This window comes from Lepidochelys kempii, chromosome 2 (genome assembly GCF_965140285.1).
Source record: "Lepidochelys kempii isolate rLepKem1 chromosome 2, rLepKem1.hap1, whole genome shotgun sequence".
Classification (NCBI taxonomy): domain Eukaryota; kingdom Metazoa; phylum Chordata; order Testudines; family Cheloniidae; genus Lepidochelys; species Lepidochelys kempii.
In genome coordinates this window covers 155,182,615-155,195,846 of record NC_136381.1, presented here as the reverse complement: position 1 = coordinate 155,195,846, position 13,232 = coordinate 155,182,615, and the positions used below count along the sequence as shown (strand labels likewise).

Sequence of the window (13,232 nt, the reverse complement as noted above, 5' to 3'; positions counted from 1 at the left end):
ATTCCTCAGCCTGGCTCCACTGCCCGCGCCAGTGGCGTGAGTGCAGCAGCAGTAGGCTGTCATCCTCTGTGCGGACAGCCCGAGGGAGTGAGACACACATTTGCCGGTGGGTTTCACTGGCCTTTGGACAGCAGAGGCGGGATGAAACACAGGGATCTTGGGCTCCATGCCAGGCTGTGCAGGGGACAGGGGAGTGTGTTGTAGTGGGCACAGGCCTTCTGACTGTTCCCACCAAGCTTGACCACCCCCCACATCCAGCTTGTCCCTGTCACTGCCCGTCTCTTCCCCACCCCTGGCTCTTTGTGCCAGTCTAGTATCACATGCATACCTGTCACCTTCACTGGAAGAGCTGTTAGATGCAGGACGGTTGGGCTGCAGTGGCAGAGATGGAGGGCACAAAAGGATTGGAGTGCGCTGGCAGAGCTGGGGGTGCAGCATGGGTGGTGGGTATTGTAGGCCGGGGAGGCTAATCCTCCCCTAACAGCCAGGCCCTGCCCACACTTCACCCCAAGGTCCCCCCATGCATCCTGCTCTTCTCCCTTGGCCCCAGCGCAGGCTACTCCTCTTTCTGCCCTTGCTCAGTCACTCCCCTGAAGCATGTGGTGCTGGGGCTGCCAGGACTACCCAGCACTCGGTGGCTGAGGCTTCCCAGTGGGGTTGCCAGGTGTCTGGTCTTTGACCGGAACATCTGGCAGAAAATGGACACTGGCGGCTCCGGGCTGCTAAAAGTTCAGTCAGTGGCTCCCTGCCTGCCCTGGTTCCGCATGGCTCCTGGAAGCAGCCGGCATTTCAGGGTCCTAGACACAGGGGTGGCCGCGGGGGCTCTGCACACTGCCCCCACCCTGAGCGACAACTTCGCAGCCTCCATGGGCTGGGAACTGCGGCCAATGGGAGCTGCGGTGGTGGTGCCTGTGGCCACACACAAAGCCCCCAGGCCCTGTGCCTGGGGGCCAGACATGCTGGCTGTTTCTGGGAGCCGCCTGACGTAAGTACTGCCTGGCTGGAGCCTGCATCCCATACTCCAACCCCCTGCCCCAGCTCAGAGCTCCCTCTCTCACCCTAACTCCTTGCCAGAGCCTACACTCCCTCCTGCACTCTGAACCCCTTGGCCCCAGCCTGGAGCCCCCTCCTGCATCCCAAACCCCTCATTTCTGGTCCCACCCCAGAGCCCACACCCCCAGCTGTAGCCCTCACCCCCCCTGTACCCCAATCCCCAGCCCGGAGCCCCCTCCTGCACCCTGAACCCCTCATTTCTGGCCCCGCCCCAGAGCCACTACCCCCAGCTGGAGCCCTCACTCCCTTCCATACCCCAACCCCCTGACCCAGCCTGGTGAAAGTGAGTGAGGGTGGGGGAGAGTGAGCGACTGAGGGAGGGGGGTTGGAGTGAGCGGGTGTGGGGCTTTGGAGAAGGGGCGGAGCAAGGGTGTTTCATTTTGTGTATAACCCTTCTGCCCATCAGAGTTGCCAGCAACAAGGGCCGGGTTCAATATCTAGGGGATCCATTCCAATAACACAATGCAAACCGGCTCGAGCCCCCACCCAGTGACCTGGGACAAATATATACCACCCCCACTGGGCGCCTCCAAGAGGCAATACTTCCCCTCTCGCAAGCACATAGTCTGAGTGTAGCAAAAAGCCTTTTAATAACAGAGAGAAACAATGTGGCATTATGTTGGGGAAACACCACCAACAGGATTCATAACACAACCCATGAGCAAAAAAAAAAACCCACCCCAAGCAAATTGGGGCATGCCCCTTTCCCTTTGGTTCTTGAGTCCAGCAACCCCAAATCACCCAAAGTCCCAAAAGTCCAATGACCCAAAAGTCTCTGTCCCTGGTCAGGGCAGCCCCAGAGTTAGAAAGTTTATCTGTGGAGCTTTACCTCCCAACCGGGGTGGAGATGGGTGGAGACGGGACAGGGGTAAGAGGCACCTTACATGATCTGAAGCTGACCGCCCCATAGCTCCATAGGCCTTCGCTCCGCTCCACTCCGCCAGCTGCCCTACAAACTCCTTCACTCAGCTCTGCTCCACTCCGCGGCCCACAAGCAGCTCCCGCCGTCCCACGAACTGCTCCACGTCCCACCAGCAGCTCCCGCCATCCTACGAACTGCTCCACCAGCCTGTCCACAAGGCACTCCAGCCGTCCCGCAAACTGCTCCACACTATATCTTCAGGCTCCCCCACTACTTAACACAACACTCAGTGATTTCAGCTCTTAGTCAGTTCAGCTCTTTGGTGAATTCAGCTTGTAGCAGGGGAGCCTCAGTGCTGGTGCACTGTTAGCCCAAAGTGAGCTCAACAGCCTGTAACTAGACTTCTAATGAAATCAAAATTAGCTCTGATATTCCACAGTGGAGAGAGGAGGAAGTGTAATTAGCATGTAAGGCCCTCACCAAGGGGCCCATGCCACCAAGTATTAATACTTGTCCCCAGCCTCTCTCAATTCACAGAGTTTTGGAACCCATGACCCTTGCCTAGCGAGTGCTACTTAGTTGATGGTGACAGGTTTCATGCAGTTTCCACGATATGCATCTGATGAAGTGAGCTGTAGCTCACGAAAGCTTATGCTCTAATAAATTGGTTAGTCTCTAAGGTGCCACAAGTACTCCTTTTCTTTTTAGTTGATGGTGAGTCCCTCCATCATAACAAAAGGCCAAGTACAGTTCCAAGCACAGTTCCCATAATCAGGGTAATAACAATTTATTCTTCCTGCCCCAATAACAGAGACACTGGGGATCCCACAGCAGCCAAAGTGACCATTTGGGCAGCTATGGCCTCATTCTAGGCGGGGTGGGTGTGCCTATGCAAATGAGATCGGCCCCTGAAGTTCTTTTCCACAACTTGCCACACCTCACCACCAGATGTCAGGGTGGAGCTCATCCTGACACAGCTTACATGTGCAACTAGAAAGTTGGCAACCCTACCACCTGGCGCTTGGGCTGCCCGTGGCTCCGGAGCTGGGGCCACTCAAGCCGGGACTGGGGTGGGGCAGCCAGCAGTCTGGGACTTGGGGAGTACCCGTGGGTCAGGACTTGGGGTGACTGGGGCGGGTCTCCTCCATGCATGGTGGGGGGCTTGGGGCTTTGGTGAGGGAGGGGCCTTGGGCAGAAGTGGTAGGGCTGGGGGCCAGCCTCCCCGAACTGGGGGTGGTTCATGTGCCGCCCATGAGATGCAGGATTGGGTGGGATGTGCTGGCAGAGTGTGGGGTGCAGGATTGGATGTGTTCTGGCAGAGCTGGTGGTGCAGGGACATTGGGGTGCACTGGTAGAGCTGGGAGGTACAGGAAGGTTGGGATCAGGGGCATTGAGTGTACTTGTAATGCTGGGGTGCAGGGTGGTTGGGGTGCAGGAAAGATGGGGTCCAATGGTAGAAATGGGAGGGCCAGGGAGTTGGAATGCACTGGCAGAGCTTGGGGATCCCATGTCTCCTTCACCTGAGCCCCCAATCTCTCTCACTTGCCTACCATCCATCCCCAAAACCGTAATGCAGCCCCAAACCCTTCTCTCCCTTTCCCGCACTTCTCCATCCCCAAAACTTCTCCCATGGGAAGCATTCACATCTTATATTTTCCCAGAAAGTACTTTTGATTATGTTCCCCCCAAAATGAAATTGCCCCCCATAACTCACAAATTTGCAGCAACCACCAGTCACTGAGTTCAATACTCCTTATGTCTTAGGTGGGGGTTTTGATGAACTTATCCTTAGTTGTGTTAATTGAAGGGTGAATTCACAGTCATCATGAGGTCTGTGATTCATCCAGTCATTAATCTCAGTTTAACAGAACAAGGCAGCAGAAGAGAACAATTTTGGGGGGATGGCCTGAAACCCCTTGGTCTCACCTTTGGACTGCCTCATGTTTCCATGAGGGATACCAAATTTAAAGTAATCTAAGTAACTGTTTGGATTTTAGAGCACTTACAAGAGTTGAGTTTAAAGTGCATAAAATGGCCAGGTTGGAAACATTCTAGCCATTTTTCTGTACTCATGCATGGGCAGTGTAAAAATGTACATTTTCTTAAATACTGTTCTCAATTTGGGTCCCCCAAAAATTTAGTGAGTGCCATGCACTATCTTGGGGAAAACTCAACAGACGTAGACCTTGCACCACATCAATAATATGATTTGTAATATGAGTGCAGGGGTCTGGACTAGATGACCTCTCGAGGTCCCTTCCAGTTCTATGACTTTATGATTCTAGCCCTGGGCAAAAAAAAAAAAAAAAAGCACCTAGAAACTTTTTAAAAAATGGCTATTTTCAGGGTTTATGCTTCTAGAACCCCGGCTCAAATTATACAGGCAGCGTTGCAGTGAGAGACTATGCAGAGGCTGGAGTAGCAGTGAAGTTCCCCATTACCCGTAAAATCGAGCTGAAATCACTAAGAACTGGGCTAAGTGGCAGAAGCTCAGAACTCGGCATTGCAGAGGTGGCAGTAAGCAGTGGCAGAGATAACAGTGGCAAGTGGTGGCAGAGATAGCGGCAAACAGCATCAGAGAGAGCAGCAGCGCTGAGCAGTGGCAGAGGCGGCCGCCAGTGGCCAACTGTGGCAGTGGTTGCTGGCAGCGGCAGCAGTAGAGGCATTGCTCAGATTTCAGGGGTGAGAAGGGAACCCATGTAAACGCATCACTGAATTCGGGGACTTCTGTGACCTCAGACTGTGATGCTGACAAACCAAGTGCTAGCTCTTGCCCAGGCTGCAGGAATTAGCTAAGAACTAAAAAACTCATAGCTGGAGACCAGACCAGGTCACCTATATGTTAGTTTTGCTCAAAATAGGTTAATATATTATTAGACTGTATGAAGTGTTTAAATGCTATGAAATGCTTGTACATTGCTTCATGCATTAATCTCACTTGTAATGTCGGTATTCCATGCTATAAGAAAATACGTAAATTTTGCTTTATAAACTTTGAAAATGTTTGCTCTGAACTTGCGAACTCAGGCATGGGAATTGTCTCTTCTGCCCATTCAGATGGACTATCAAAATTGGATTGACCGTCAAGGAACATCACAATACAAAGGACTGGTTAATGGCCATATCATACCCTGGAAATGCTACGTGCAAGGAAGCATGTCCTGTGGATTTGAAGCTGAATGAAGGAAATAAAACAAAGTGACAGGAAAGTTTTCCATCTCTCTTTGTTGTTTAAATTCTGACAGGGCCAGAGACTCTAAACTGAGCAGAGATCCCCAGGGGTTACCCCTGGGTCCACTTTGAATTGACAGATCATGACAACTCTGTCACTCTTATGGTTTAGATATCTCAGTTGTGCGGATATGTCTGCTTGTTTTAACCTGTAAATAACTCTAATTTCTTTTCTCTAGTTAATAAACCTTTATGTAGTTTATTACAGGATTGGCTATGGTCATTGTCTTCGGTGTAAGATCTAGGGTACCAATTGATCTTTGGGTAAGTGACTGGTCTCTTGGGACAGGAAGCAACCTGAATATTGTAAGATTTTTGGTGTGAGTGACCATTTATCACTAAGTCCAATTTCTCTGGGTGGCAAGATAGACTGGAGAGTCTAAGGCAGCGTTTTTCAAACTTCGGGTTACGACCCAGTACTGGGTTGCGGCGTGTCAGGCACTGGGTCACTCTGGTCAGCACTGCCGACCAGGACGTTAAAAGTCCCGTCGGTGGTGCTGCCCAGCTAAGGCAGGCTGGTGCCTACCTGTTTTGATACTGCACTGTGCCCTGGAAGTGGCCAGCAGGGGGTCCGGCTTCTAGGCAGGGGGGCCATGGGGCTCTGTGCGCTGTGCCCGCCCCGAGCATCGGCCAGGGACTGACTGGGAACTGGCCAATGGGAACAGGGGAGAGGGGAGAAGGGAGAAGGGTCCTGTGGGTGAGAGTCATGCAAAGCTGCTTGTGCGCCTCCACCTAGGAGCCGGACCTGCTGCTGGTTGTTTCCGGGGTGCAGCATGGTCTGCAGTGCCAGGACAGGTGGGAAGCTTGCCTCTGCACCCCAGCTGCGCCGGTGACTGGGAGCCGCCAGAGGTAAGTCCGCATCCCAACCCCGTGTCCCAATCCCCTGCCCTAGTCCTGAGCTCCCCCAAACCTGGAACCCCTTCCTGCACCCAAACCCCTCATCGCCGGCCCTACTCCAGAGCCTACACCCCCAGCCCAGAGCCCTGACCCCTTCCTGGACCGCAACCCCCTGCCCCAGCCCAGAGCCCCCTCCCACACCCTGAACCCCTCATTCCCGGCCTCGCCCTGCATCCCTCACCCCTGCACACCAACTTTCTGCCCCAGCCCTGAGCCCCTCCCACACCCCAAATCCCTCATCCCCAGTTCCATTGGGTCACGGTCATCAACAATTTTCTTCAACCTGGTTCCCAGAAACAAAGTTTGAAAACCACTGGTCTAAGGGGGCTGTCTGTGACTCCATGGTAAGCCTGTTGTTGTGATCCAGGAGTTCACGTTTGTTACTGCCTTGGTGAATCTAATTTTAGAACACACCACCAGTTTGGGGTGTCTACCCTGCTTCTTAACAGTCTGCCCTGAGTTTGGTATTCTTGCTTGTGAGCCACTGCAGACAGCATGACACAGACAACCAACCATGAGAGGAGTGCAGCGGAGGGAAAGGGGAGTGGCATGTTAAAGGAACATTTGTCCATTGGACGTTCACACCAGAGGTGGGTAACTGAGGAAAGGGACGCTACCCAATGTGCTGTGGGGTGGGTGTTTACTTATAGTTTGAATTGTTGTTGTGATGTCTTCCCAAATTAATGCTGGGTTCCCTTTCAATAAAAGTTTTCTTTTGTAATATACAGACTCTGTGCTTGCAAGTGGGGAAGTGTTGCCTCTTAGAGGTACTTAGGGGTGGTATTTAGTTTTCCCACGTTAATGGGTGAAGGCTTGAGCCATTTCTGTTTTGCTATGTTAAGAGAGCCCCGAAAAGATATTGAACCCAGCCCTTGTCCTGCAGACACCACCTCGCAGAGGGGTTACAGGTAATACATTTAAAACAAATTACAAATGTTAGATATTGTCAGTTACAGCAGCAACACAAATAGCAAAGCAATAGAATGTATTTCATATTCATCTATAAATAGCCTTGCCCAGGCAGAGAGAGGTGGAGAAATGCCAAGTGAAAGTAATTGCTAAATGACAGGTTTCAGAGTAGCAGCTGTGTTAGTCTGTATTCGCAAAAAGAAAAGGAGGACTTGTGGAGCCTTAGAGACTAACAAATTTATTTGAGCATAAGCTTTCATGAGCTACAGCTCACTTCATCAGATGCATTCAGTGGAAAATACAGTGGGGAGATTTATATACATAGACAATATGAAACAATGGGTGTTACCATACACACTGTAACAAGAGAGTGATCGCTTAAGGTGAGCTATTACCAGCAGGAGAGCGGGGGTGGGGGGGAACCTTTTGTAGTGATAATCAAGGTGGGCCATTTCCAGCAGTTGACAAGAATGTCTGAGGAACAGTGGGGGGTGGAGGGGGGGAATAAACATGGGGAAATAGTTTTACTTTGTGTACAGAGCACAGGCAATTGCATAATGTAACCTGAAGAGAATACAAAGAATTTCCAGCTCTCTGGGAGGTTGTTTTTAAGAAGAAACACTTCATTGCTGGGATACAGCTAACTATGCCCTCCCATGAGTCAGTGTACAATTCCACTGTGTGTACATATGCTCCATAGCAACAGCACATTAGCAAGTGGGGAGGCTCAAGGGAGCTGTTTGTCTGGAGGTTTCCCTTCTCTTACAGAGAAAATTAAATTACATGAAAAAGACTGATGGGCAATAATGAAATGAAAACCTCAGCAGGCACAGTGGGGAATAGGGAGGGATGAGGTGTCTCCAGAGCTGTGGAGTTCTAGCTGGGTTTGCAAGAGTTTGTAGCAGCTGAGGAATTCAGAGCGCCCGGGAAGACAGCAAACTCAAAAACCTGCTGAGAGAGTAAACAAGTCTCCCAATTCCCTGTGCCCCAGGCTTCTCTGCAGGACCTGCAACAGAGCTTACAGTAGGAGCTTACGCTTTCCCCGAAAGGGTGAGTTTCTAACTCCAATAATTGCAAATCTGGGAAAGGGATAATGATAGAGACAATCATAAAAACTCTCAGGATAGTTGTCTTAAGGACAAATAGAGAGGGGCTTTTATTGTTTTGCAAACCACCAGCTGGAGTAGTTTTGCAAAACTAAAGCTGTGTGTAGTTTGAATCTAAGTACCATTTTAACTGAATTTGCAAAATCCTGAGATGGAAAGCAATTGGATCAGTGGTTTTGTTTACTGCTAGTCAAAAGTCCCCTGTTCTGTAGTGTTGGATGCTATAAATGGAAAAAACTTGAAGGTGTAGTAAATGTGCACCTTTCTTTTAACATTACAAGGACAGTTCGTGAACTTCACTGTCCAGCTGTCAGTCATCTTCTATCTCATTGTCTTTGGTTACTTTGTGTGCTGCTGCAGATGGAGGAGGCAGGGGGATGTGTGACTGAATCAGGGGGAGGAGCTGAGCTCAGCCCTTCTACTCCTGAACCTGCACAGCAAGAAGCAGTCCAAGAACCAAGAGAGGCCTTAATTGTCTCCAAGCCTGACACTGAGCTCAGTCCGCCTCTAATCACTATCAACAAAGGTAGGGGAGGAAATAATGGGAAATGCTTTATATTGACACTATTTGGGAAATGGTTTTCTAGGAACAAAAAAAGAAACTCACTATTCAATAGAATTTTTCACTTTAAAACAGGCCCCTACAGCTGTAGGGAAGGTAGGGCCTAAATTAACAAAGGCTCAGAATCACAAAGCTCATGGTGTGAAGCAGGGGTGCTGAAAACCCAGAAGTGCAGCCTAACGAGGCAGTGAAGTTGCGTGGCTTATCCTGGAGAAGAGTGAGACTCCTAGGGAGTCTGACATGCTGAAGGGGTCCTCCCAGAGACTGTTCCAAAGCTGGGGCCATAGCACCGATCCTGTGGATCCATGACAATATTGTTCAGTACTTTCAATTAAATGATAAAGACAATAAGGTGAGGGCTTCTTTAGGAGACAGGAAAAGCAATATTTAGGAGTTATCTAATAACTAGAGCAAAAGAGGAAAGAGCTCAACAAAAATAGGTAACAACAGATTCATAGGACTACAGATTAGAAAAAAATATTGACAGATAACTAATACTGTGGAGAAATTGAATATGCTGATGATAAACATTACTGAAAACCTCTAAGGTGTATATATAACAGAATGTCTATGAGAAAGAAAATACATGTGACAAGTTGTTGGTTCATGAACTTGAAGGGGTTCAAAAGCAGTCTCACCGGTTAAAATGATCAGCAAGAGGAAGTTACACATCCTACTGAAATATGTGTATTTTCCATTGTAATCATAGTAACTTTCATATTCTAGTTATTCCATATGCTGAAGTTATTAAAACATAACTGGAAGTAGGAGGCGTGCCAAAAATATGTGAGATTGATCATGAAAATTTAGATGAAGAAATAACAGAGGAGTCTTAGAGGCAGTAGCAACTATGAAAAGTGGTGAAATTCCAGGGTCTAACAGCTTTCCAGCTTAATTTTAAAATGTATTTAGGAGGTATTAGTAGGTTCTTTAATGGATATTATTAATACTGCTATGGAAGCATAGCAGGCTGTGAACCTGAGTCTGCTTCTCCCAGTTAGTCCTTTTTAATTATTTCCATCTTGCTCTGTCCTGACTGGCTGCGAAGCCTCTCAAATAAAATTTGAAACAAAAACCTTCACACCAAAATAATCCTTTTCTCCCCAGGCATTTCTGCTAGGGTGCAGTTTTCCTAATGTTCCTCCACAGTTTGGAGGCAGAGTCAGAACAATTCAGTCTCTTTCTCCCTTGCCTGGGAGAGTTTAGTTTATAGTCCACAAAGGAATTCAACAAGCTAGCATTAACACGTGTAACAACCTGTCCTGAACTCAGAGGTCATCAGCCCTGATCCAGCAATGTACTTAGGCGTGTGCTTAGCTTTAACCAGCTGAGTAAATCCATTGTCTTCATTGGGACCACTCATACATTTAAAGGTGAGCACATTCTGGAGTGTTTTGCTAGATCAGGGCTAGAGTTCTCAGCACTTTGCAGGACTGTGACCTTATTACTGTTGCTCCTTTGGCCTGAGCAGTTAACAGATATTCTGGACATTGCTCTGCGTCCCCAAATAGTAAGGTGTGGTTTCACCCATGCTCTGCCCCCAGGCTCATTTCTGCCTGCTTCCCGCTCGTGGCTGGAGTCCAGTTTCCCTGTGGGGTAGCCCCAGCTTGGGCTGTGCCACCCACCCTCCTTGTGCTCCTGGACTGGGTGGGGGTTTTGGCCGTGCCACCCACTTTTCCTTCGCTCCAGGGTTGGGGGAGCTGCAGCTGTGCTGCCAGCCCTCCCGGTGTTCCTGGGCTGGTGGGGGGAGCTAGCGGCTCCGGTGGGGGGTGTGGAAGGGGTGGGGCCTTGGGTGGAAGGGGTGTGGCAGAGGGCTAGCCTCTCCCACCCGGTGATTCACGTGCTACCCATGGCCATAGGTGCTGACTTCTAATGGTGCTGGTGGGTGCTCGACCCCCCTCTGGCCCCGGCCATGCCCTGCCCCCTCCCACCCCTTTCCCAAAGTCCCCGACTCAACTCCGCCCCCTCCCTGCCCCTATTCAACTCATTTCCCCAAATCCCCAGCCCTGCCTCTTCCCCACCTCCTCTCCTGAGCGTGCCACGTTCCCACTCCTCCCCCTTCCCTCCCAGAGCTTGCTACAGCTGTTTGGCGGTGGCAAGCGCTGGGAGGAGGGGAGGAGCGGGGATGCCTTGTGCTCAGGGGAGGAGGCAGAGGAGGAGGTGAGGCCAGGGGAGGGGCGGGGAGCTTGGCTGCTGGTGGGTGCAGAGCATCCACTAATTTTTCCCTGCGGGGGCTCCAGCCCCAGAGCATTCACGGAATTGGTGCCTATGCCCATGGCAGCTTGTTTCCATTAGGAGAACTCTAAGCCTGCCTTTCCAGCTACCACTCTGCCCCAAGAGCCACATTACCAGAATTTCTCCTGCTTTTTGCTTTGTGTCTGCTCTCTGGTTCACTATTTACACATGCCCTGATGGACAGCAGCAACCATATCAATCCCTGGACCCGAGTTTGCATTCACTTTAGTCCTTGGGCAACGGCGTTCATTGTTTTAGCTATCACTAAATGAAGGGGCATTTAATCGATCCCTCATTCACCTGAATGGAAGGTGACTAGCATGACCATCAGCTTCACTGTAGTTTCTGATTGTCCATAGATCAGACATGTTTGCTAGGAGCCTCCCAACATCCAGCATAACAATATAGTGCTGATTCACGGCCTCAACACCCAAATGTCCTAATAGCCAGACACACTCACAGACTCTTCCATTCCACAACAGACTCCCTGTCTATTCCAACATACAGCCACCTACCATGCATGCATCCAGTTCTTCACAGTCACACACAAGCTCAGGGCAACTGCACCTGCATTTCCCCTCAGTGGTCCAGCAAAGGCACCCACTCTCAGGCTTCCAGCTCCCCAGCCTTTGCTTTTTGTGGGTGGAGACCTGTGTCCCTGTCTCTCCTGACCAGAGTATCTCTAGGTTGAACGGTTCCTTGTCTTCACTGTGTTATTCCCAGCAAAGAAGAGTCTGCCTAAGCAGGCCTGTTTGCCTGTCCCCTCAGTGACAGTACACAGCGTGAGTGCCCACAGTTATAAGTTATCACACAGCTTTTCCTAAGCAAGCATATTTTATTCTTAAGGTAAAAGCACTACAGAGAAAACATATTAAAACAATAAAAGAACCCCTACCCATGCTAATAAGCTTACCGGAGATCATCCTCCACCCCCCCGGGCAAAGGCTCTGGTCAGAGTGTCAGTCCTTCCAACCGTTCCCTACGAATACCCTCCCCCTGCTGTAGAATGAAGATCTTGTCCATTTGCTGGATCAGATCAAAAGCTCTGAAGCTGTTTAAAACCAGGCTACTTATCCAGAAATCCGCTCTTTGTCTGTTGGTCCCTGGAGAATCCAGTTTGAACAATATATGTGAACCTCTCTAGGAAGGTGGCTTCAAAGGACTGATAACTGAAAGAATTACTTTTGCAGACATCATCCGAGAGCAGTTACATATTATCTCAGAATAACACTTGAACAACTACATTTTGAATATTATGGACCCCCAAAGTATTAAACTCAATTCAGTAAGGTTTGTCCAGGATATTGTAGGATATTATTAATTTATCATGTTAAGGTTGTGAGTTAGTGTGACTGTGAGGAAAAGGATTTGCATTGTGGATAATTGTGTTTTGGAAAAGAAAGGAACTTTGTTGTGTGGCTGAGGAGTCTGTGTGTGTATTTGTGTGGTAAGGCATGTAAATGGATGTTGATACTGGTTTACCTGGTGATTTCCTTCATTTTGAATAATTGTTTTTAAAGGAAATGCACTTAAGCAATCTCATGTATGGGAATATTACATCAAGGGAGCAGGAAAAACATATTTTTAATATAAGAGATAGAAAGACCATTCAGAACAATAAAGGATGCTCTATCCCGAAACTGGAATTTTTTAAAAAATAGTCAACTTAAAAAAAACGAAGTTCACAGAGTCCTTTTAATTTTTAGAGGGGCACAATTTTAGTTTCTGTCTGTGTTATTTGTCTGGAATCACACAGTACAGGATTTTTTCCCATCAGTGAGATAGAATACTGATGAAGCATCAGTGTATGTTTTTTAAGGATAGCTCTAGGACTGGTAAAAAAAACTTCTGTCAAAATTGAAACAGAAAATTGGGTTTTTCAACTAAACTACAACTCCCATCAGGCACTATATAGGCATTTTGAATAAAAAATGTTTATTTTCAGCTGCAAGGCTGATAATGTTAGGTTTTCAGCCAGAAGTTTTTAGTTTTTGACTGAATTTTTAAATTTTAATTTTTCATCAAAATTTTCCATTGGGGAAAAAAGACTGTATTCCAACTTGCTCTAGATAGCACATACTTGATATATTTCAGTATCCTGAACATATAAATGACTGCAAAGTGGATTTTATTATTATTTAATATTGGTATTATGATAGCATCCAGAGGCCCAATCAGGACCAGGGCTTCATTGTTCTAGATGCTGTACAAACATATATGAAGACACAATCCCTCCCACAGCGAGCTTGCAAGACAAGCGACATACAAAGAGTAGTGGAAGACAGTTACAATTAAATATGTACATTTACACATTTTCAGTTTTCTTCTAATAATAATTATAAGTAGTCCAGTTCTGCAAACATTACTTTCCTTGAGG

The 13,232-nt window shown here is 48.5% G+C and overlaps 1 protein-coding gene across 1 annotated transcript in view; it reads left to right on the top strand.

The window, feature by feature from the left end:
• The first annotated feature begins 7,679 nt into the window (after nucleotides 1-7,679).
• LOC140907170 (dynein axonemal heavy chain 5) overlaps nucleotides 7,680-13,232 on the top strand; it is a 268,060-nt gene continuing 262,507 nt past the window's right edge. The window contains exons 1-2 of the mRNA XM_078851322.1: nucleotides 7,680-8,002; nucleotides 8,419-8,584. Of these exons, the coding sequence (XP_078707448.1) occupies nucleotides 8,419-8,584 (166 nt within the window). The 5' untranslated portion in view covers nucleotides 7,680-8,002. The remainder of the gene's footprint in view (nucleotides 8,003-8,418; nucleotides 8,585-13,232) is intronic.